The sequence below is a fragment of the Cupressus sempervirens genome, chromosome 8, assembly GCF_028749045.1.
Source record: "Cupressus sempervirens isolate cs-2001-9-10 chromosome 8, ASM2874904v1, whole genome shotgun sequence".
NCBI lineage: Eukaryota > Viridiplantae > Streptophyta > Pinopsida > Cupressales > Cupressaceae > Cupressus > Cupressus sempervirens.
This window is the reverse complement of record NC_143125.1, coordinates 457,762,247-457,789,298: the sequence shown is the minus strand read 5'-3', so window position 1 is coordinate 457,789,298 and position 27,052 is coordinate 457,762,247. Positions and strand designations below refer to the sequence as shown.

The 27,052-nt window shown below is 33.0% G+C and overlaps 1 protein-coding gene across 1 annotated transcript; it reads right to left on the bottom strand.

The window, feature by feature from the left end:
- Nucleotides 1–257: 257 nt before the first annotated feature.
- Nucleotides 258–2,514, bottom strand: LOC149543203 (expansin-B3-like). Its single transcript, XM_089796251.1, has 5 exons — nt 2,343–2,514; nt 1,688–1,800; nt 1,410–1,594; nt 728–857; nt 258–625 (listed from the first exon to the last, which is right to left on the bottom strand). Exons 1-5 carry the CDS (start codon nt 2,488–2,490, stop codon nt 401–403), a joined length of 801 nt encoding a protein of 266 aa, XP_089652377.1. The 5' UTR covers nt 2,491–2,514; the 3' UTR covers nt 258–400.
- Nucleotides 2,515–27,052: the final 24,538 nt, after the last annotated feature.

The following is a 27,052-nucleotide window of genomic DNA, read 5'->3' as shown; positions in this document are numbered from 1 at the left end:
ACTATATCAACAATTAAACCCAACAATCAATGCTATTGATGGAAGTCATCTTTTAGTAAATAATCATATGTAATAAAAAATAAATATGCTAGTAGTTAAATAATGTATATAAAACTTTTAATAATTTTTAAAAATAAATTATCATATATTAAGTATAGGTCTATTTTGATTAATTTTAATTATTTGTTAATTTACACATTAATTATAGACAATAAATAATAAATCATATAACAAGACTAAAGAAGAATGACACACAATTAAATCCAACTATTGATTTTATTGATTGCCAAACGGTAATGGCCAGGCCTGAATTTATTTGGTTACATCATTTGTATGTATTTAGTATTTCAAATTTGAGTTTGAATATGTAGGCATAGGAAATCCACCCATGGATTAAGCCTCAATATGCAGTCTCATTGGCAGTGAAGTAAAAGAGTTGAAGGGATGATTTGTAAGTGGCAGTTGGGTACCAATTGGAGGGGATGACATTCATTGCAGTCACTGTTTTAGCGCTTGCGAGTGATGTCAAAGATAAAGAGAATGGTGCCTTCAATGGCCCTACTCCTGTTATCGCCCATATAGCTCCCCATGATTGTGTCATCTCCATCCAATCCCTTGATCCAGCCTGAATTTCATCATCATCACAATTACAAACCCAATCTCAGATTGATAATAATAATAATACAATCTTCAGATCATGTCAAAGCACAAGAGATGAAATGTGAACCTGTTTTAGTTTGACGTCTGCCACATCTCCATCACCCCCTTCATACATAATGAGCACCGAGAAAAAATATTCACTTGATCCCTCGTTTACCCGGAAACTCAAGTTCCATCCTGGATACATGCATTTTGTCCTGCAATATTATTGAAATATGAGTTGTAGGTGCAAATTCCGAAGGTTGAAATCTCTTCAACTAAGACTAATTTAGGGTCTGTTTGGTTGATGGAATAGGAATAAAAAAATTGGAATACGATTTTTATTTTCTGTTTGATTTGTCACTTGGAATAGGGAATAGGAATACATATTCCCATTTTGCCTCTAAAATGAGCTTATACGCATTCCAAAAAATAGCTGTTATTAGAATAGCCATTCCTATTCCCAATATTACATGCCTATTCTCCATTCCTATGCCCGCGGCCAAACCAACCCTTAATTATTCATACTAAAAGATTGAAATCCTATCAAAATAATCTTTGACACAATCCCTACATAATCTCTCATGATATTGAGATCTTATTTCAAATATCTATAAAAAGAACTAATTTTGAAACATTAAAGGAATGCCAGGGGAGCAATGGGCAAGATAATGGTGATAATAATTTGATCTACTCTTTAGAGTTTTCCAAATTCACGGTCCACCCAAATGATTTTCAGTTGAGTAACTATTGAAGAGGTCATCCTTTACCTTTTGTAAAGCGCAGAGATCTGTCCTTTATTGCGAAGGGCTTCAGCCTGGCCCTCTAGGGCCATATGACCAAAGGCTGATCCACTGAGATCGAACCAGACTTGAGAGGTGGAGCACCCCGGGCATTGATCCGTTATTATCAATGGCACTGCCTCTCCTGAGCATATGTCCTCACTGCATTTTACCTGCATATTTAATACTATTCATCTAAGTTATATAGATATTGTGGAATTAAAAGATCATATTTGAATTATGAGCAAAGGAGATGTCTTACAGACCTTGTAGCATGATCCACAACCTTTCCCACCCTCCCACACAAGTTGATTTCCTGCACTAACTCGGGATCTATATGGTACCTTATCTACAAGGTCACCAAATCCACACGCACCCCCTACATTATACATTGGGTGTGAATAATGAAGGTCACTCTTAAACATCACATACTAATTAAGAAATTAAGCTTGGAAAAATAAGTCAACTTTGACTATTTAGCACTTTTAGCATAAGAATTAAGTCTTAGTGTGTGATGTTTAAGGCATCGGGTGAAGAATCAACATATATTGATACGAGATGTTCTAGGTTCAAGAACTTTATAAACCAATTCAAGAATTACAATAGCAAGTTAGAGTGGAGTATTTGTGGAAAGGGTAAACTTTATGGATTCATGTTTCATGAGTTGAAGAGAATTTTGGATGATGTAAAATGTTCCAAGCAAGGAAAAAGAATGAAAGGTGATGGATCAAAATTTTTTTTAGTGATATAAAATCTTAGAATTGATATTTATTTAATTTTCTAGTTAACTTAGATGATTCTAATGAAATAGATATTCGTTCAATTCTTGATTTTTAATCTAGAGGTAACATCATAGATTTGTCAAGAATATAACATCAAGTGAAGAAGTGTGAAGAATATTATAAGTATGGAGAAGAGTACCGGTGCTTCCATCTCCTTCTGGAGGGCCATACCAGGTAGCCGTAGCAGGTTGCCATTCATCATCAGTGTTGTTGGTGGCCAAACTTACTCTTGTATATATTACTAAAATGGTTAGTCCAAACAACAGAAAGAACCTCCTCGTAATCATTTTGTACAAAGGAAATAGAGTATAATGTAGCAGATGGGAAGGTGATGTCCAATATATAGTGTCCATCAATGGCTTTTATGTGGTCTCACATTGTTTCTCGTTTTTTGGTTGGTCTAAACTTATCTTAGAGTTGGAGATTTATCATTACTATTGTTGGGTTACTAACTGAATTGGTCATGTTTAAATCTGAGATACCCAAAGATCTCCTGATTCTTTTGCATTGGATGGTCGATGATAACATAAGAAAACAATGTGTGGCGTATTGAATTCATTCAGTTTTGGTTGCTTTTTATAACACAAAACTAGAATGTATTTCGGTTCCAATCAGTGCAGATGTAAAATGAACTGTGTGATATAAGGTTTACTTTTCAGATATTTTAGTAATCCTTTTGGGTGTGTGTAAGGTGAAATTCTTATTGAAGTTTAACTACAGTTTATAATATAGCATGTTGTGGTTAATGTAATAGTATGAATTATTTGATAGTTTTAACTTGAAATTGGAATAAATAATATATCTTTTCAATTGATTATTTTGGGACTCTAATTTCAAATTATATATTTGTTGTATTTTTTAATTGTATTTTTAAAATATATTTGATTAAATTTGATGAATCTAGGTATCTATAAGATAATCAAAGATTTTCTTATTTTCTTATGATAATTTTATTTATTGTCTTTATATAAGTAAAGTTGTATCTATAGATTTTTACTTGACCAACAAATCTTTATAGTATTAGTCTTCATTTTTATAGGGGATGTTCTTTTCTTTGTAAATCATGGTCCACTTTAATTTATAGAATATTCTTTCTAATCTTTCAAATATGAATATGTTGATTTAGATCCACATAGTGAATGATTATGAAGTGACATTATAATTTTAATAATATATTAGAAAAGTTTAAATTGGGTCTAAAGTCTAATTATTTTAATACTTAATTAGTCCCTTTGGTGTCTACCATAATATATAATAGGGCCACTCATTGACCTAAACTGATAATAACCTATTCTTCATTCCTCTCATGCTAGCTATTTATACCTCCATTCAAAACTAATTGATGGTGTTATTATTGAAAGATTAAGCATACTTATTGGTCATAATTTAATTGATCAAGTTGTCCACATGAAAACTAAAGTTAGTATGTAATATAACATGGAGGAAAAGTTTTGGCCACAACACCTTAGGCATGTTGACACATTATAGTGTGCACACTATATTTTGAAGTTAAAATATCACACATGTTATTTGTTGAAAATAATTGATCAATTGTATATTGTATTTGATGTTACACAAAATGTCATATCTTTACTATGTCAAGCTCACTCGGGCAATAAAGACAGTTTCCTATGTTTGCCAAGCATTCCAGTATTGGCCAAGTTTAGAAGAAACTATCTATCGAGTGCACTCGGGCATTAAAGAGAAGTTCACAGAAGTTGAGTGTAAACTGAGCTCACTCGGTTAACGAAGGAAAGTTGGATGGAACTAGTGTTAACTAAGCTTACTTGTTTATCAAAGGAAATTTATGAAGATGTATTGTTCACAGAGTTCACTTGGTTAACACAAGAAAATCATTTTAGTGTTAGTGTCTACCAAGAAGGAACAAAGGATTTTCTTGTTTTGATATATTGAGTTTAGTAAAATTTTTTATTCGTTCTAGCTAATTGAAGAGATGAATATTAATTATTCTAAGGTGTATTCAAGATGACTTGACAATGTATATAATATAAGTATAGGGTCAAGTTGAGGATTGAATGTAAGTAAGAATGTGTGGAAGATAAGAAGATGCTTAGAGGAAGCGAATTAGAAGGATAAGAATAATATCCTTGTAGAGCTACAAAGATATATCTGATTAGGAAGGATCAAGTACTAAAGCCATAATTGAGATCTAAAATCAACAAAGATAAATTTGCATCAACAATTAGGTCATATCATTGTTATTCTCTAACCATTGTAGTAGTGAACTAAATCTCCTAATAGAGTTGGCTTAACAACTATTTGTAAATCCTCTAACAAGATGGCATTTCTAGATTGAAGTGTTTAAAAACCTCTAACAAGGCCACTCCTAACAAGGTGATTAAATCCTCTAACAGGGTCACACCTAACAGTGTGTTTTGTAACCTTTATAAGGTTGGCTCCTAACAGGGCTCACTTTAGAATAGTGAAAAATAGTAACTAGTTGCAATTGGTGAGTTTTTCCCAAATTGTGTTTCCATGTTAAATCTTGGTGTCACTTGTGTTCATGCTATTTTTTTATGCATATGCAACTGAGTTAATTAAGGTTAATCAAAGTTAATATTTTAAGATCTGCATGTTGAGTATTTTTTGAGTAATAGTTGATATTATAGTACTTGCCGAGTTACAACATATTGTTAGTGTTAACTGAGTGCTTGTGTGTTAACCTACTAACAATAGTTTCAACAAAATTTATATTTTGTAATGACATCTAAGGGATTTGAAATTTATTTTTGTAATATTTGATTCACCCCTTACTCTTATATTTCCAACAATTTGTGTCAGAGCTTTTGGTGCTTCCAAAGAAGGTTTCAAGGACTTAAGCTAAAGATCAAGATGTTTTATAGAAGAGAGATTCCCAAGTTGGAAAAATATAACTTCAAGGCATGACAGGAACTTATGAAGCTACATCTAAAAACCATTAGTGATTTAGGTTTGAAATATTTGAATACTCAGTATAAGGCTCCTACTAGAACTTTGATTGTGGAGGAGATTATTGAAAAGAAGAATCATAACATTATGATGATTGACATTGCATTCACTCTTAACTATGTTGAATTTGATGAAGTCAAAGGGTGTGCTACTGCTCATGAAATGTAGACCAAATTGAAAGATATCTATGGAGGTGATGATAATGTAAGCAAAAAGCTTGAGAGGTTAGTTTGATTAGATGAAGATGAGAGAAGATGAAAACATTGCAAAATATGTTTAGAGAATCAAAGCTTGTGTAAGTGCAATCAATGATTCTGGAAAAAAAATTGATGATGTGATAGTGATCATCAAGGTACTTAGATCCCTTATTGCTATCTATGCAATTATAGTATCAATTGTTCAAGAGATGAGATGTGATCCAAATAACAAGATAACCTTAGATGCTCTAGCGGGAAGATTGATAGCATTTGAGCTAGATAACTATGATAATTATGTTCCTAGTGTAATGCTATAAAAACTTAGCATGCTGTAAACATTAATAACAAATTTAACATTTACAATACTAAATAATAGCAACACTTATGATAAGATGAGGTGAACATCATGAAGGAAGATAACTTAAGAATGGTAAGCTCCTTAGGTGTGACCTATGATGACATAGATGTGTCCAGATAGATGAGGATGTGTGCTCATTTGTGCTCAAGTTTCAAGTGATGGGTTATTATCAAGTATGGGGATGAATGGAGGATTCATCAATGGATGTGTAGGTGGGTTTTGACATGGAAATAGTGTAAAATGGCTATACTATAGTGGTTAGTGGGGCATTATAAGTTTGCATTGGTAGATGATGGATTGTGAGACGGGAAAGGCTCAATTTATAGGCCAAGGGGTAGTGAGATGGAGGGTTAGGATGTGAGGATGGAGAGAAGGTGAGGAAGGGCTAGGATGCAATGAGAGGAGATCGCATGGATTGTGCTTGTTTGGAGCCAATCAATGAGTAACACTTCTCACAAGGAGGATGAGTGTGAGGGGATGGACAAAATGGATGGTCAAAGGGAGCAATGAGAGAGGAAGAGTGTGTAAGATCCATTAATGCTCTTGGATAGGGATGGAAGAGGACAAGGAAGACCATTGACTTTGGCTTTGGTTAGCAAGTCTTAACACTTGCTTAAAGTTGTGCACATGTTTAGGAGGGGGATTAGGCTTAGCTTAGAATGGGGGTTAGTAGTTAAGTGGCTTAGCTTTGATGGGATGGGTTATTTAGGTGGCTAAGTGAGGTTAGTATGGGTGAATGGGTTTGATTAGGGGTAGTGATAGGGTTTAAAGATGTTTTAGGGGTTTAGGATGATTTATTTAATAAATGGGGGATGTAGGATTAAATTAAATATATATTTGTATTTATTTAATTAATAGAGGAAAGGGGATTTAATTGATAAATTAGTTTTGGGTTATCCTTTGATTTTATCAATTAGATTGTAGTTAATTAAATAAATAAATAAACTATGGGATGATGATTAATTAATTAAATATAAAATATTTAATCAATAATGTTTTAGAAGATGACTAAATAAGATTACCTAATGGTGGAATCAGATTTAGGTGTCTACACCTAGTTCTAACAATCTTGAGTCTTCATTTGAAGCCATATTGTCACTCAAGAAGAAAGTTGCAAAGTCTAAAGGAAAACAATCTAAAACTGAAGAGGAAGATAGTTCTAACAATGATCTTTAAGCCATTGAAGCCCTGTTTGCAAGAAGATATCCCAAAGGCAAAGGAAAGTACAAAGGTAAAATTCCATTGATTTTTTTTCTTGGGAAGAAGTTGGTCACATTGCTGCAGGTGTCCAAATAGAGAAGACAAAGATGAAAAGAAGAACAACAAATAAAAAGGCAAGAAGGATTTTTAAAACTACATGGACTACAAGGATAAAAGTAAGAAGTCCTATTTTATGGCTAAAGATTTAGATAGTAGTGATGATGATGAAATGGTTTACATTGTTGTAAGAGATGAATCTGACGATGAAGAAGATAAAATGGAACTTATCTCTCATGTTCGCAAAAATGATACATGGATTATTGATAGTGGTTGTCCTCATCATATGATTGGTGATAAAACAAAGTTTGAACATATGGAACACTATGATGGTGTAAGTGTAAGATTTGGAAACAATGAACCGTATTGCATAAAAGGAAAAGGTTGTATTTCTCTAACCAATGAACTCATATGTTACAATGCTTATTGGGTTGAAGGACTAAAGCATAATATTCTAAGTGTGGCACAATTGAATAACATTGGATTCAAGGTAGAATTCATGAATGGGAAGGCCAAGCTGCTAGATGGAAAAGGAAATCTAGTTGGGTCTGGTAACCAAACAAATGGTAACTTATTCGACCTAGATCTAAGTGAAAGTTCATGTTTCATTGCTCAAGTAGAAGAAATCTAGTTATGGCATAAAAGGTTGTGCCATACGAACTTTGATAACTTGATCAAGATAAGAAAAAAAAAGAGTGAGAGGTATTCCTAGTCTGAGAAAACCTGATATGGACCTATGCAAAAATTGTCAAATTGGTAAGATTGGAAAGATAAGTTTCAAGAACAAGAACTATCATTTTGAAGAAGTCTTGAAGCTGGTTCATACAAACCATTGTAGACTATTGGCATAGAGAGATATAGTGGAGATAAGTATTTTATTTTATTTGTTGATGATTATCCTAGGATGATGCCAATAATGTATCTAAAAGATAAGTTTGAAGCTTTTTAAAAGTTCAAGTGGTATATAGCTAGAGTTGAGAAGGAAACAAGAAAGAAGATGAAGTGTTTGAGGTCAGATAAAGGAGGTGAATTCATTTCTAATGAATTCAATAAATTTTACGCTAAGAAAGGAATCAAAAGACAAGTATCAACCCCAAGTACACCTCAACAGAATGGTGTAGTAGAAAGAAGGAATAGATCAATCATGGGTTGTGCAAGAACCCTAATGATAGAAAATAATGTTGCAATCAAATATTGGAAGAAAGAAATCATTAAATAGTTCATACCTTAAACAAAATACAGTTGATGAAAGATTGAAATCAACGTCCTTATGAACTATGATATGACTACAAACCTAATGTAAGTTATTTGAAAGTATTTGGTAGCAAATGTTATATCTTGAAGGAGACTAGGAAAGGTAAATTTGATGTCAAAAGTGATGAAGACATATTCCTAGGATAATGCAACAGAAGTAAAGCATACAAATGTTTGAATCTAACTACTCATAAGATCATAGAAAGTGCACATGTGAAGATTGATGAGTTTTCAGAAAAGAGTGAAAAAGAGAGCAACAAAGAACTTGAAGACTACATAAAGTTTATTTGCTTTGAACATGATACATTTCCTAATCCAATTGGAAGTCAATAAAATTCACCTCTCAAGTCCCCAAAATATCTAGAAGCACCTAAATTGCTGCCAGTGCAACTCGAGTCATAGTCTAAAGGAATCGAGTCATGGTGAGAAGCTATTGAGTTACAACCATTGTAACCCAAGTTTCAGTCTAAAGGACCTGAGTCATAGATAGTGGGACCTAAGCATGACGCAAAAGATCATGGTGAGGTAGGTGGAACAAGTTCTAAATCCAAAGTATCTATATTAGCAAAATACATTAGAAGGCACCATACACCTGAGTAGATCATTTGAGACAAATCATATGGTACAATGAAAAGGAACAAATAGAAAGGTACATGTCTTCTTATTGAATTTGAACCTAGAATAGTTAAATATGCTTTGGATAATTAAAGTTGGATTGAAGCAAGGAATGAAGAGATAAAAATAGATAGAAAGGAATAATACCTAGACTCTTGTTCCTAGATCCAAGGATAAGAATGTAATTGGCACTATATGGATTTTCAAAAATAAAATGAATGAAGAGAAGTTTCAAGGAACAAAGCAAGGTTAGGATGCAAAGGTTATTCTCAAGAGGGAGGTATTGGTTATGGTGAAACTTTTTCTCCCATTGCAATATTAGAAGGTGTTAGTGTTAGCATTATGTTATATTTTCTATTAGTGACAACACTTACTCAATTCAGAATGCTTATTGAGCATCCAGTGGTTACCTTGTAAGCTTAGCAATTATATAGTTTACACCGAGTATTCCTAAAGCTACCGAGTAAATACAGGAAATGTGAAGACCAGTAGTGTCTACTAAGTTTCTTAGTATCTACTATGCTTTATAGTGTCTACTGAGCAATAAGTTTGTGTCATGAAGATTTCGAGAAAATCAAGCATAGGAAGAAACAATGTTTTTCGAGTAAAGCAAGGTAAACTCAATATGCAGTATCTATCGAGTGACACTACATCTATCGAGTCACCAATGGTTACCAAGTTCAAAACTACATCAAGTTATTAGTTTGGATCGAGCCTTCACTTCTACCGAGTGCATGATGATGCCGAGCAATGCAGTGAACACTGTGTATCAGAAGGTCATTGAGTTAGTTCAGTAAATCTAAGTTATTTACTATTGGACCGACTTTGTAATATATTTGTTCACTTGTATTTTGGCTGACCTTGCAATTTTGTGAATTTAAAAGGTATATATGTAAAATGTGTTGTAAGATATCAAATATCAAGGAACAATGAAGTAATGTGAAGTAATTTTGAAGAGTATCTATGAAGGATTTTCAACAGTAGTTCAAGGAATACAACAAGGTCAATACAGAGGTAGAAACATTATATTCATCACATAAGGTGATCAGTGCATAAAAGATCTTATCAAAAATCAGTTCTAAGTAGATCCACTACTTCATCTTAACTAGTGAATCAATTTTCTAAATCCTTTAACAAGGTAGACTTAACAATCTTTGTATAAATCTCCTAATTGAGTGCATACTTCATTGTATGTTTGTAAATCCTCTAACAAGGTGGACCTAGCAGTCCTTTGTGCTCCTAATAGGGAAGATCACTAGAAGTGGTCAATGTAAGCCTTAATAGGCCAACTTTATGTTGTAGTATTGAAGTTTTGTGGGTATCATGCCCACCCAAGTTTTACTTTCTATTTGAAAGGTTTCTAGGTCACCAAAATATTGTGCTCTCTTGTGTAATGGATGTTTTATGTTTCAGAACTAATGAATGAAGTAGCATAGATGTATGTGTGGTAAATATAAAGGAAAGTTTTAAAGTTACTGATTCACCCCTCCCCTCTCAATAACTTGTCATATCTTGAATATTTCCAATAATTAGTATCAAAGCTGTGTGGTTCTTAGGATAAAAGTTTGGTAGCTTGAGCAAAGATCTAAAAGACAAATGGAGATATTCAAACTTAACAAGGCAATTGAAAATGAAAAGTTAGATCTAGAGATGGCCATAGCTCAACTCAAAGAAGCAAAGGAACATCTTTCCCAATCCTTGAAAAGAAGGAAGGAACTTGCAAGACAAATGAATGATCATTAGTATGTTGAAGAAAAGATTGAAGACCTTTTACTATCAAGTAAATCAGATGAAGCTAATGAGGCAATCAAGGAATTCCTAGCAAAGAACGGCTCTCTGCAGGAAGAAGTAAGAAAACTTAAAGGAGAACAAGAAATCCAATCAATCAGGCTCTGTGAAATTTTGGAACAAAGGAATAAGGAAAATGAAGACTTGGAGGAAACAAAAAATGAAGAACATAATCAATCCAATTAGTATGAAGACCTCATAGATCAAATCACTAGAGCAAATAAAGAAATCAGGATTCTGAAAGCACAGAATGAAAGAATAAGAAATGATCTAAATTATGAAAGGGAAATTAATAAAAGAATATTGAGAGAACTGAGATGTGAAAAGAAAATTGTTGAAAAACTAAAGAATGACCTAAATATTGAAAAAAAAATCAATAAAAGAATGTTGAAATCACAAGAAGATATGAATAAACTAATTCAAAAAAATGAACAGAATCATCATAAGAAAAAAGGTAAAGTAGGACTTGGATACAATGATGAAGAGCAAGGTGAATCTTCCAAGCAAGGTGCAAAAAGGAATCTAAAACCCTCATGCAATCATTGTGGGAAAATTGGTCATACATCAAACAAATGCTGGAGCAATGGAAAAAGAAAATTCAATGGAAAATGCTATAACTGTAATCATCATAGTCATAAAGCCAATGAATGCAAGGAGAAACCAAAATTTGAAGGTAACTGTCACAAATGAAAAAAGCATGGTCACAAGGCATCTCAATGCAGATCCAGATTATTCAATCCAGCTGAACAACTTGTAAAGGCAATATTTGGATGGGACTACAATAATTGGTGCAGATGTCATTATTGTGGAGAATATGGACACACTAGTATAAATTGTGCAAGGCATCACCTAAAGAATAAGGACACTATTAAAAGGTGTTACACATGCACTAAACTCAATCATATAGCCAAAAACTACATGAATATAGGCAAAATTGAAGATGAAAAGAAAGCAAGGGCTGACAACATAAGGAAATAAATGAAGTAGCAATGGATCCTCAAATACACTAAAGACACAAGCTCAAATCATTAAAGTGAAGTCACTTAAGGAGTGGGTGATTCCATCCCCTCAAACTGAATTCCTAAGAATGCGCTGGAGCTCTACTCAGCAAGAAAATCATAAGTAGTTACAAGAAATATGAGGAATGAAAATGATCCAATTAGTATTCCAGATACACCACGATCACATAAAGGTTATCTTTCACCGAGTTGCATCAGACTTTACTGAGGAAAGTAATCAAGACCTTATCGAGGAAGGTCGAGAGTAAAAGGAATTTTTTTCATCTATTGAATTGATACTCTTGCCGAGTTAGGTTAGTGGATGAATGTCTATCATGCACTATGAAAATAAGGTACCTAGCATTAATGGAAAATTTTTCATTAGAATGGGAAAAATTCAACTTCAATTTTCAGCATATGCTCAAAGCAAAGAGTTCTCTAGGTGCATCTCAAGTGATTCCAAGTGATTTTGAGAAAATTTGCAGTTAGGAATTTTTTTTGAAGATTTCCATCACTTACTGAGCAACAATGGCATTCAGAAGCACCAATAGTAGCAAGGCGAAAAGAGGATCAAAGATGTTGGTCAAGGGTGTAGAATAGAAAGCACCAAATTTCAAGTTAGTTCCTATAGTGGCGGAGGCACTCAACCCTAATGGCATGCAATCAAAAATTCCACCAAAAGTACTTCTGATTAACGATATCCACACTCATTTTAAATGTTCAATTCAAGAGATAGGAACCCTAGAAATGGATAGTGCTTTAGAAGAAATGCATGTTGATGGCTCACTTAAACTCAAGCACAAGAATTTGGAAACAAAAGGGTTAACACACATATCCCACCTGCCAAGAAACTTTCAGATAAAATGGATTAGGAATATTCTTTGCCATGTTCACAATGGTCAGCTATGGTTGGAACATCTTGTATTGATCTCCAAAAAGATGATTCACAAGATTACTGGCCTTCCCATTCTGAGCAAAGCTAAATCCACCAAAACCCTATGTCGGGATGAACTCCAAAAGAAAACCCTAGTTGAGTGGGATGACAGAGGCTTGAAAATTAGCACCGTTACCAATGTAGAGCTGAGGCTCAAAATTCATGTAATTGCTCACAAGATTTATAGTTCCAATCATTTGAACAGCATGCCATGTGAGGCAATAGACTTAGCATTCAAAGTTGTAAACAAAAATTTAGAATTTGACCTGTCATAATTGCTACTAAGGCAACTAAACAAGAATATGGATAGCATCAGGTCGTCAAAGAACAATCCTTGAAAATTTAGTTCTTTGTTAACATGTCTCTTCTTTTATGTGCAAAAATTCTTTCCATCCAAAGGTTTTGTCGTATGGAGAAAAGATGTTCCCATTTTGTATCAAATAAATGAGTTTATAGTAGAAATGGGTGTAAAATTTGATAGTATAATGGATAATTATTTTGAAGACTTCAAAGAAAGAATGAACAATAGGTTCAAGATTCCTCCTAAACTTGTTGAGGACTATAAAGATGATGTATGTTTCATGGTAGACTACGATAGAGTATGCATTCAGGTAGTTAGGCCCCAAATTGCATGGGCAAAACCTCTCCCTTATGAGGTCAATATTGATGAAACCTGGGACATCATTGAAACAATAGTAAATGAGCTTATAGATCCCAAGAAACCAATCTTTAGTACTTATGATGAGGGAAAAGATAGAATTGAATTAGAAATTAAGCTACCTCAAGCAATCAACAAAGGTAAGAGAAAGATTGCTAAGATGAAAACTGTCACTGGTCCCTTAATGCTTACTGAGGGAAAAAGAGAGGACAAAGAAGAGGATCAAGAACAACAAGAAGACGAGCAAGAATTAGAGAAAGAGGCAAAGACAACAAAGAAGAAAGGGAAGGTTACCATTACTAAATCTCCAAAGGCCTCCATAGCTATTTTCACTAGGAGAGGCAAAGGCAAAAATAAAGGTGAAATAGTATTCAACAAGCCCCAACTTACCTTCCAAGAAAGGTTGAAACAGATGGAAGAAGGAGCTAGCATCACAAACTTCAAAGCTTTAAAGTTTGAAACCAAAACTAATGCAAAGAAGATGTAGATTGAGGAGCTAGTACTCACCAAAATGGGAAAGTGGAAGTATTCCCCAGACCAAATTGCTTCTCAGATCTCAAAAGAATTATTAGTAAGACTACAACCGAGATGGGAATCAGCCACTTAGACAGAAAAAGATATCTATGAACAATCCTTGAAGAATCTATTACCAAATCTCACTTAGGCAGAAGTAAAGGAAACCATGAAGAATAATGAAGGTAAAATGATGATTAGATTTCACACATGTTTGATTCTAATAAAGGACATTGAGCATGTTGTAAGAGATTCAACAAACATGTGGAAGAATATCTATCATCTGCACAAGCCTAGTGATGATCTAGTTGTGATCAAGGATAATGATGGTGATAGTGATGATGAAGAAGATGATAGCGCTTCATGTGCTACTATTGATATTGAAGATTATCAAGCACTAAGGGCTGATGATGAAGAGAAAGGGGAAGAAGTTGAAGAGGAAGACAAGGAGGAAGTAAATGAAGAAGAAGACCCAATGAAGATTGTAGTAGAAGTCATTGCTTCCCTTCCTCACTCTCCACCTAAGCTGGCAACATCATCAGGTTTGGAGACAACTTCAGAAGGATTGATTGCATCTACATTAGAAATATCATTTGTTCCTACCACCCCTTAGCTCCAAGCATCTCCTATGGAAGTATTAGTTACTTCATCTACCAAGCTTCATCCCTCTTCATCAACACCCGAGCGATCAATCACAACATCATCAACTGTGCCAACTTATTTTACTCCATGTATAGTAGGTGCACCTGCCCATTCTACAATTTTGTCTACAATAGATCTAATTGCACTAATCTCTGTTAGTACTTTAGTTATAAATATTCCAACCTGTACATTACCCATTGGTACATCATTTTTGGGAAGCACATCAATTTTGGATACAGTTGGTATTTCTCTTAGTATTCCTCCAGTCGGACCAATTTAAGCCTTTTCTGCTAGTCCATCTATATCAACTATTGTTTCTGTTTCTAAATCCAAAGAAGTAAGCACCGACATAAAACCTAAGACTCCTCTAAAACTTTTGCTTACTGGTAAAGTAATTGATGAAGATTTAGAATTGCATAAAGAAATTATTATTCCCAAGATAGGTTTGGACATTGCCTTAACCAACGAAATGAGAATGGTCAGTCAGCTTTTAGAGAAAAAAGCAAGGCAGAAGCAACTAAGAGAAGAGAGGGACATAGAATACATAATAATAGAGAATGCCAAAAATATAATTATTGAAGCTATTGGTGTTGATGTTGGTCCATCTCAACACATTTTTTTATAATCAGAAGAGGCTATAAATAAGTTCAATGAGGACACCTCTGGGCAAGAGAAGCTCATTGAAAAGGCAGAGAAGAAATTTGACAATAAGGTGCTTGAGCACATTGCTCAGCACATTGCAATAAAGCAGGTAGAATTAACCACAATTTTGAGCAATCTTGAGCAATCTTTTACAAATGTAACATTACTTTTTGGCAAGCTCTGTGATGTTATCGAGTACACCAAGGATGTTAAAGAAAAATTAAATAAGACAGATGTGGAAATGAAGGCTAGTGCTCCAAAGTTATAGCTTGACCATAGTTCGAGCTCTTCACATCACATGAAGGTGAAATTTTTGTCAAAAAAGTAGGCAGAGTTACTTAGAGAAGAAGCCAGGATCAGATCTATACTGATTGACATCCAAAATATGATCCTTCCAGTCATGGACCAAATGTAGAAACATATTGCCTATTCCAAAACATTGATTCACAATAACAATTTTTCTATAGTAGATCATATGATTGAAATTTTTGCAAAAGTTCAAGTGGCTCTCTCCACTTGCAAAATTTTGCAAGATAATTGGGATAAGACATTGTCTCTTATTCTCAAGGTACACTCTAAATTTCTCTCTGATTTTAGTGTCTCTATTTGAATTTATTGTATATATTCTTTGGCATTATTGTCAAAAAGGGGGAGTATGAGATGAACAAGAGAGCAAGGGGAGTAAAAGAGACTTGTGAAGAAATAAAATAAATTCACATATGTATAGATAAAAGCTATGTATGCCATATGTATGGGGGAGACATAGATAGAAGATTTACAAAGATCAATTTTGGTAAATCAAAATCAAAATGTTAGTTAATATAAGTTTTGGTTCATAAGTGTTTTTTTCACTAATGCCAAAGGGGGAGATTTTTGGCATTATATTATATTTGTCATTAGTGACAACACTTACTCAATTCTGAATGCTTACCGAGCATCCAATGGTTACCTTGTAAGCTTAGCAATTATATAGTTTACACCGAGCATTCCTGAAGCTATCAAGTAAATACAAACAATGTGAAGACTAGAAGTGTCTACCAAGTTTCTTAGTATCTACTGTGCTTCATAGTGTCTACTGAGTAGTAAGTTTGTGTCATGAAGATTCAGAGAAAATTGAGCATTGGAAGAAATAGTGTTTTCCAAGTAAAGCAAGGTAAACTCAGTGTCCAGTATCTACCGAGCGACACTACATCTATCAAGTCATCCATGGTTACTGAGTTTAGAACTGCATCGAGTGATTGGTATAGACTTAGCCTTCACTTCTACTGAGTGCATGATGATGCCGAGTAATGAAGTGAACACATTGTATCAGAAGGTCACCGAGTTAGTAAGATATCAAATATCAAGGAACAACGAAGTAATGTGAAGTAATTTTGAAGAGTATCTGTGAAGGATTTTCAATAGCAGTTCAAGGAATATAGGAAGGTCAATATAGAGGCAGAAATGTTATATTCATCACATAAGGTGATCAATGCATAAAGGATCTTATCAGCAGTCGATTGTAAGTGGATCCATTACTTCATCTTAACTTGTGAATCAGTCTTCTAAATCCTCTAACAAGGTAGACTTAATAGTCTTTTTATAAATCTCCTAACTGAGTGCATACTTCATTGTATGTTTGTAAATCCTCTAACAAGGTGGACCTAGCAGTCCTTTGTACTCTTAATAGGGAAGATCACTAGAAGTGGTCAATGTAAGCCTTAATAGGCCAACTTTATGCTGTAGTATTGAAATTTTGTGGGTATCATCTCCACCCCAGTTTTACTTTCTATTTGGAAGGTTTCTAGGTCACCAAAATACTGTTTTCTCTTGTGTAATGAATGTTTTATGTTTAAGAACTAATGAATGTAGTAGCATAGACGTATGTGTGGTAAATATAAAGGAAAGTTTTAAAGTTATTGATTCACCCCTCCTCTCTTAGTAACTTGTCATATCTTGAATATTTCCAATAGTTAGCACTCTACTTTTTTACGCTGCACATAAAGGATTTAAAGTGTATCATATGGATGTGAAATCTACATTCTTAAATGGAATTATAGAAGAAGAAGTCTACATAGAACAACCTGAAGGTTTTGTAGATCTTAGAAAAAAAGATATGGTTTGTAAACTCTACAAAGCATTGTATGGTCTCAAGAAAGCTCCCAGAGCTTGGTATGAAATTCTTCATAATTATTTGATAAAGATTGGTTTTCAAAGGACAAATGATAAAAACAAACTATACATCAAAGAAGGACCAAACAAGAAGATTGTGTTGGTAGAAATATTGGTGGATGATACATTGTTTACTAGAAATGATGATTTGTACAAATCTATTTAAAATGAAATGAGTAAGGAATTTGAGATGTCAATGTTTGGAGAAATCAAATTCTTTGTTGGCTTGCAGATTCAACAAAAGAAAGATGGTATCTACATTACTCAATCCAAGTATATTAAGGAGATAGTGAATTTTTTTGAAATGGAGGATTCAAGACCAATTGGAACACCTATGTCTACTAGACATAAGCTTTCCAAAAATGATGATTACAAAGAGATAGATGAGGCTACATACATATCAATGATTGACAAACTACAATATGTAGTATATACTAGGCCTGATATTTCTCTTGTAGTTAATATGGTGGCAAGATAGATTTTCAACTAATCCTAAAGAAAATCATATGAAGGAAATAAAGAGAATTATGAGGTATCTGAAGGGTACTAAAGATTATGGTACAAAAAAGGAGGCAATTGAGGTTTGAAAGCCTTCATTGATGTAGATTGGGTAGGAAGTATTGATGATAATAAGAGAACCATTGGTGGAGCATTCTTTCTTGGTAAGAGACTATTGTCTTAGATAAGTAAGAAGTAGAATTTCATCTCCTAGTCTACAATAGAGGCAGAGTATGTTGCAACAATAGTTAATTATTCTAATTTTTTTGGTTCAAGCAACTATTGGTAGGTGTGAAGGTAGAAATCAAAGATCTAGTGGTTATCTTTTGTGATAACATAAGTGAAATTAATATATCAAAGAATCTTGTGATGCATACCAAGACCAAGAACATTGAAATAAAATATCATTTTCTGAGAGAATTAGTGCAGCACAAAGAGGTGAGATTGGAATATGTGAATACTAAAGAATAAATTGTAGACATATTCACCAAGCCATTAGCTAAGGATGCATTTTTGTATCTAAGAGGTAAGCTAGGGGTTATTCCCCTATCTAAAGCTTACTAAATGAAGTTTAGTATGCATCAACTAGAGGATGTTAAAGATCAATCAAATTGATGCAGTGATAAAAGGGAAGACTATATTTGTATCAATACATTAGGTATGTTGGAATTCATTGAATAATTTCTTTGGCATGAGATGCCAAAGAGGGAGAGTTTGTTGTGTCATATCATAGAAATTTCTAAAGGGGGAGAATATAATATATCATAGAATTTTTTTTTGAAGATGTCAAAGACAAAGAACTTGTATAAGATGTCAAAAGAGGGAGAACTTGGTCTAATATCAAAGAGAGAGTTTGTTATTAGAAGATGTTGAAGATAGAGAAAACTTGGGTTCACACAGATAGAGAGAGTTCTCATGGATGAGAATCAAAATGATACTATGGATATTATCCTTACTTTTTTTTTTCTCTAAAAATTTCATTGTATTATGACATGTTGTGTTGCCATCAATGCCAAAGAGGGAGATTGTTGAAAAGAATTGATCAATTGTATATTATCTTTTATGTTTTACAAAATTATATATCTTTACCAGTCAATGTATGCCAAGCTCACTTGAGTGATGAAGATAGTTTCCTATGTCTGCCAAGCATTCCAATGTTTGCCAAGTTCAAAAGATAGTGTCTATAGGGTTCACTTGGGTGTCAAAGAGTAGTTTGCAAAAGCTAAGTGTTAATCAAGCTCACTTAGTTACCAAAGGAAGATTAAAAAGGTGTAGTGTTAATTGAGTTCACTTGGTTAACACAAAAAAATCATTTTAGTGTTAGTTTCTATCAAGCAGGGTTGACTAACAAAGGGTTTTCTTGGTTTGGCATATTGAGCTTAACAAATTTGTTTGTTGGTTCTAGCCAACCGAAGAGATGAATATTAATTATTCTATGGTATATTCAAGCTAACTTGACAATGCATATGATATAAGTATAAGGTTAAGTTGAGGATTGAATGTAAGTAAGAATGTGTGGAAGATAAGACAATGCTTAGAAGAAGCAAATTAGAAGGATAAACACAATATTCTTAAGGAGCTACAAAGATATATATATCTGATCAGGAAGGATCAAGTACTAAAGCCATAATTGAGATCTAAAATTAGTAGATATAAGTTTGTATCAACAATCAGGTCATATTATTTTTACTCTCTAATCATTGTAGCAGTGAACTAAATCTCCTAATAGAGTTGGCTTAACAACTATTTGTAAATCCTCTAACAAGGTGGCATTTCTAGATTGAAGTGTCTAAAGACCTCTAGCAAGGCCACTCCTAACAAGATGATTAAATTCTCTAATAAGGTCACACCTAATAGTGTGTTTTTCAACCTTTAACAGGGTTGGCTCCTAACAGGGATCACTTCAGAAGAGTGAAAAATAATAGCTAGTTGCAACTGGTGGTTTTTCTCAAATTGGGTTTCCATGTTAAATCTTGGTGTCACTTGTGTTCATGCTATTTCTTTATGTGTATGAAACTAAGTTAATTAAGGTTAATCATAGTTAATATCTTAAGATTTTCATGTTCAATATTTGCTAAGTAAGAATTGATATTATAGTGCTTTCCGAGTTATAATATATTGTTAGTGTTAACTGGGTGCTTGTGTGTTAACCAAGTAATAATAGTTTCAATAGAATTTATGTTATGTATTGACATCTAAGAGATCTGGGATTTTTTTTTTGTAATAACTGATTCACCCCTCCCCTCTCAGTTACTCCTCTCATATTTCTAACATTATTGTCCCAATCGCATGTGCACTTCAAGAACTATAGTAGAAGAGCCATGTTATGGTACTTTTTTTTGTCCTACAAAAGTATTTTACATTATATGTACATGAAGGTATATTAGTTTGTTTAATATATCATATGTTATCATTTTTGGCCAACTAGAATGTGGTGAATAATCCTTTACTCTCAATTGAACTATATGATTTGACATAGTATACATTTATTATATACTTAAGCTCAATTGTATTACACATTTAATTTAAAAGTTCATGGATGTACTTATTAAAAAGAAAACTAATAGGTCATGGATGTATTATATATATGTGTTAGCTAAATATTAAATTATAATTTATTAATTCCAAACTTAGTATAGAAAATATGCATACATGTTGGATGGAAACAAACTTATAAAAGCACGTCTGCACACACACATCTACATCTACATTTACATCTATATTGAAATTTATATCTACATCTACATCAACATTAATAGAAATTCACATAGAATTTGATAGAGTTTCCAATGGCCTTTTTCAAACTAGAATCATCCCAAAAATAAAGGGGAAAGTTAGGAGAACAAACCCACACTAGATGCACACTAATTAGTTTAGTAAGAGGGTTAAAGGAGGTTGTCCATGCTTTGACCAAGAGAGAGTGAATACCCCAAAACCACATTTTTCTCAACACCAAATTATAGGCAATGGTATAAATGAAAGAAGTAATTAAAAACCCTTATCACAAAGGAAAAAGTATAGGCTGCTAGAAACTAATGACTTCCAAGAATCAATTACCCATTTATGAAGATACAAGAGAGAAGGAAGAGGAAAATTATGTACACAATAACCCACAATATTGGTATAAATTCATATTTTCACCACCTCTTGGTCACAAGCCACAACAAGGGAGGTATTAGAAAAAGAGAAAGACAAGATGTAGCCTTGAGAGAAAAGGAAATAATAGATCTAGCAACATGAGGAAATCTCCATCAATCAAAAGAAGAAAGATGCTTTAGGAGATACCTCAATATTTAGAGTAGCAAAAGACCCAAGAATGGGTATACTAGAAGAATACTTAGTAAGAACTTATACTACCTCCCATGGTTGCATTTTGGTTTGTATTATTTTGATCTAAGCTAGTCTATTTCCTTTATGACTATTCATATGATGTAATTGTATTGTGACTTAATGAGATTCTTTTGGTTACAATACATCCTATTGGCTTTACTGGTATCATAGCCGAAGTAGATTATATATTACACTTGTGTTTAACATTTCAATAATATCTACATGATAATTCTATTGTGATATGGCATCATTCTTTATGGTGATATATAGTGAATTTTTTATTCAAGAACTTTGATTTTGTGATCATGATGTTATTACTAATATCCCAAGATATTATTTTTTGTACTTTATGTGTTGTACAATGATTATTTTTATGCATTAGTTCAAATGAAATGTAATTCCTCACACAATAATCCTTGGACACAAGGATAAAACATGAAAAAACTATGTTGTTATATTAAGTTTGAGTTACTTACAACTTATCAAGTAACCAAGTGAAACTAGAATCATTTTATAATACAAGAAATTTAGGGAACATATCTTCACTACATGCCTACATATGCAAGCGTAAGTACTCTCAACACCTCCAAATATTTCAAAGTCCAACAACTAAAGTGATATAATTCTATATTTTTTGAATGGGAAAGATATGCACATTAGAAAGTAAAGTACACCAAGATATTTGAAGGGGGGGGGGGGGAGGGTGGGGTGAATCAGTTATGTAATTAAAACAATCCTCAATGTCTTTATTAATTTTGAAAAATATAAATAGTAGATGAAAAAACCATATAAAGATAACCATATACAATATCAAAAGAATTGTTAACTAGGGAAACCCTTGATTAGATGGAAAATCTTGATGGAAATAATGCCTTCAAGATGATGCACTAATATAAAAGTTCCTTGTGAAATGATGAACCCTGTTAGTAGTCAATGAAATACAATTTGAACATATGAATACCTATTAGGAAACTTTGAATCCTTGTTAGGAGACTCCAAACCTTTTAGGAGTTGTGTCAACTCTATTAGGAGTTGAAAGGAAGACAAATGGACCCATTGTCCAAACAACTTTAGTACTATCCTCACTGAATAATAGAATTTTATATCAACAAATTATCTTTCCAAATATAGTTCCTTGTAAGATCACCATTCATCAATTGCACCAATCTTTTCTCTAATCCAAAAGATATTTACATTCAAGCTTGCATATCACATTATGATCTCATTGATTATGAAATCCACACTAGGTACCTATCCACAATGAAATGACCTTTCCTTTATGCCAAGTTCTAGAATAAATTATCAAGTCATCCTTGAGGATTTCTCAATTAATAATAATAGAGGACCAACTTAAGATATTACAATGCACATTTCATTATAATATTACATATTTTTACAATTACAAGTAATCTATCAGATCACAATCTTCATAAATTTCCACTCATTGATTATATGATTATGTATATTGTATTAAGGCATCATTTAAATTTCTTCAACTTTTATATCAAATTTATCAACCAGATTCCATATCTATTAGGACATAAAATCTAAACAACAATACCCATTTTCTAGAAACACTATCTGAAAGTTGTCCTTACCAAATCCTTCATAACTCTATCTAGTCTTTATATTTTTGTACAAAATCTTAATTGTAGCATATAGAAAGACTCTAGAAAATAATCCCAAGAGTTCATAAGCTGATATTTAATCCTTGAATTGTGCAAAGCCAATCTCTATTTGTTGTTGTGTTAGTCTTTACAAAATAACTAGTATGTTGACATCAATGATAAAACTTTGTCATGAATGCAACACACAACCACTGAATCACATCTCCAACACTGCGAGCATAGGAATACTACCCCATAGGAATACCATCAACATTCATGCTAATAATCTCTCCCTTTGGCATTGATTGAAACATAGATTAAAAACATCTAAATTCCACGAATACCAAATATATCTCTTTTGCATCTTCTTCCCCATTCATGATGCCCATTAATGTAACCATGCACAAGCAAGGTGTTGATCTCCCCTATACTTCAACATATTTCAAATTCCCTTCATCTAGCATATTCATCTGCCTTATATAAATTATTAAGTCTAATGTAGTAGTATTCATTCCTCCCCCAAATGATAATCTACCATAGAATTTTTTTCATGTGTTATTCTCTACCCAAAGATACATAGAAAATGATATATTTCATGAACAAATTGTAATATCCCTAAATTTCCACATTTATATTCTAAACTAATTTTGGTGCATCGATATTATAGCATCAATTTCTTGATCAATTAAGTCCCATTGTACTAGGCATTTCTAGTTCTAATTATCTTTGCTTGACCTAAGTGTCAAATGTAGAAAACCCATAATCTGTATTAATCACATAATTTATTTAACTCCTAAATATTGATCTAAATTGGTTAAATTAACCTTCTAGTCAAATTAATTTAGTTACAAGTCCTAGTACTTTAACTAAATTAAAACCCACCCCTTTAGCTAATACACATGAAAATGGAATTAAATATCCTCATCATAATTGTTGAAACTAATTATTTAATTAATTAGAATGTCATATTTGAATGGATCAATATTCTTTCATAATTCATCTCACATGAAAATAGAATTAAATATATTGATTTAATTAAATATCCTCATCATACTTATTGAATCTAATTATTTAATTAATTAGAATATCAGACTATGAGGTCATATTTGAATGGATCAATAGTCTCCCCTAATTCACCTCATTCAACTCCATAAAAAATGGAAGACTCAATCTTTCTTCCAATCTAAACCATACATCTAGTTTAATCTTGACTATTGATTGGGTCCAAGATTCTATAAAAGAGAACCTTGACCTCTCATTTGAAGGAGGATGCAAGTGAAGACTATTGAACCATTGTTGGCTTGAGCACTTAAGAATTTTGCATTCACATACCAATTTATTTTACATGCTTATCATCTAGATTAATTTTCTTATCTCATTTCTTATATTAACTCAAATATCATCTAGATTACAGTGCATTTATTTAGATTAATTTTCTTATCTCATTTCTTAGATTAATTCAAATAACACCTAGATTAATTCATATCTTTGCATAAAAAATATCAAAGACATAGATTAATCTTTCATTTTCATTCATTCAAATCCTTCGTACTAGTTTGGTGTGGTTACTAAAATATAGATTTTGAGAGCGCATAGTAAAACCACATCTAGTTAGAATTAAATACACATGAAAATGGAATTAAATATCCTCATCATAATTGTTGAAACTAATTATTTAATTAATTATAATGTCAAACCCCATCTAGTTAGAAGGCAACAGATCACCTTGCATAGACATACTAGATGAATAATATCATATTCATTCTAGGATGTTACTAACAAATAATGATCATTTGAAGTGTTTGGTTGAATTAGGGACCCATATTTAACTCTCAAACTTCTGGTGCCCATCATTGGGCCAAAAAATCAACTTTTTGGCCTCATTTATCTTCATTTTTGACATTCTAGATTCTATTTTGGATAATATAGAAAAACCTTGTGCACAAAGATTTTTTCTCATGCAAGAATTATAAATTCTCACACGAAATTATTGTTGGTGTAAATAGATATTTAATATTTACACTTTTCTTAGGTTTACTTAGGTTAGTGCATTATTTTATTATTTAATTTTATGAGACACTTAGGAATTTGTGTACTTTTTTGAGTTGTCATGTAGACAACACAGTTATTCACACTCCTAATTTAGCACATGGTGTCTACAACACTGATTTGCATGCTACACCATTGTAGGCTTATCCTCTCATCTTTGCACTTACTTCCATGCTTAATGGAGGATAAACCATATCTGGTGAACATGTGCTTGGTTGTATGACTTATCGTGATGCTGATTCCTATGCATTCTAGATGCATCTTAGAGGCCTTTATATACAGGCACTCCTAGTGTGCTTGTGTTTGAGTTCCTTAGTCATGGGTGAATTCTACCCTAAGGAAAATTCTTACATGGTATCAAAGCTGAGGGAGATTCTTGTCACAAAGCCATTGGAGACCTTGTTGCTTCATCTCTCAAAGGGACCTGATTCAGATCCGGAGCTTCTGTAGCAATTGGGAGCATCTAGAGCTGAAGTGGACCTTACCATTGTGTTTGGAGTGAAGATTTGATGAAGATTGACTATAAATACACCTACCTTAGGCTAAAGTTGATTGTGAGGCAATTTTTTTTTGCAAATCAAAACCCGAAGGTTGGATTTGCAAGCTAGGTATGGTCTTTTATTGACCTATTAAATTCATTTTTTAGATCTATTAATTCTGCAATTTTTTTGCATTTTTAGAATTTTTTCTGCAATTACTCTACATTTTCAATTTTTTTTTCAAAATTATTAGCAAAGAGTTTTTTTAGCACAAGCACTAGGTAGTCACATCCTAGCCTTGTGCTGAGAATATTCTTTATTTTTATTGGCAAGTAATTTTTTTAGAAAAAGGCTGCACAATACCCCACTAACCAAACATCCACACTAGTGGTCATTTATATTTTTGGCATACCCTAGCAAGCGGCCCACACACTAAGCACCAACGACCATTTCTTGTTTTTCTTTGTGCGGCCCTTTCTTTATAAAAAGTTTCAAATTAGCCCCACATTGCATGTGGGACTAAATCCACAAAAATCCATTGTCAATTTTATAAAATCCAGTGTCACTTTTATAAAACCCGACGTTGCATTGGAAAATCTTTGTTGGCCACTATTTAGTTTTCTACCTACCATTGAGAACATTCTAGTTTTGGTACTCCCACCCTCCAACAATCCTCTCTTTGCCACGTAGACTTGTCCATGTTTTCCATGTGGCACATTGTTAATAAATCCACATACATTTGTGATTCAACATTTTCTACAAGCCGCCTCAGCACCTGCTAGCTCAGCCAGTAAGCCATGCTTCATCCACGTCACCTTGCATAGTTAGAGACATGTGGCGACACATCAATAAAATCCACTTTAGCATCTATATGATAGTAAGGTGTACAATCAACAACCACATCATTAGACACCTCAAACTTTCTATACAATTTTGTATAGCTGACATCATCAGCTATATGAGTGACATCATCACCAAGTCAACAGGGGCCTGCATTTTTTGCTGATGTCAGCAATCTGCGAGCCTAAATTTGATGACCATCTAACCGTCATTCCAAAGAAAATTTTAACTGCTGTAACAACCATTTGACTATCAAATTTAACATAGTTTTTTACTCTTCAGACCCCTCTTCAGATGCAGTTTTGATTTGGCAGCCCAACTTTGAGAGGGCATAACTTGGTTATATAGACTCCAAATCAGGTGCAATTTTTTAAAATTTTGGGTATAATTTCCAAAAATTTCTAGTGGTGTAGTTTTTTGGTTTTGGTGCATGAATTTGTTAGAAATAGCATTTTTTAGTGACTATACCTATCTAATCTTGAATTTTGCAACTTTAAATGCATCATATGGGCTCATCTAGACTCCTTTTCGGGTTTCATTTTTTTTGAAAGTGTATATATTTTTGTCTACTTTTAAAATCTATAGTTAGATTGTTGGCTTATGTGGACAAAAATACCACTTTCAGGAATAGGTCTTATTTTGCATTATATTGCTTCACAATTGTTGTATTTTTTAGCTACATTGTAAAATTCTAAATTTGTAATCTATATTGAGGTTGTAATCAGAAAAATCAAAAGTCCATAGTGTCCACCTTGACAAGTGGCCTATTTTAAATGCACTATATAAAGTGCCAAAATCATTCATTTGGGAGGAGATTTTTTGATTGAGTGAAAAGGGGGGTGTCCACTATGTATTGTATCTCCTTGATCTTGTGCTCTTGCATTATGGGTTCTTTTCAAAGTTAACTCCACATAATTATGCTACTTGGAAAGAAAATATTAAGGAACCATTGGCAGAAAAAGGTTTACTATGTAATGTAACTAGTGTAGCAAAGAAACCTCTTGTTGATGTTAATGAAGCTCGAAAAGAAGACTGGGAATCCAAACAAGAGATGGCCCTAGGAACCTTGTTGAAAAATATCTTTGATTCT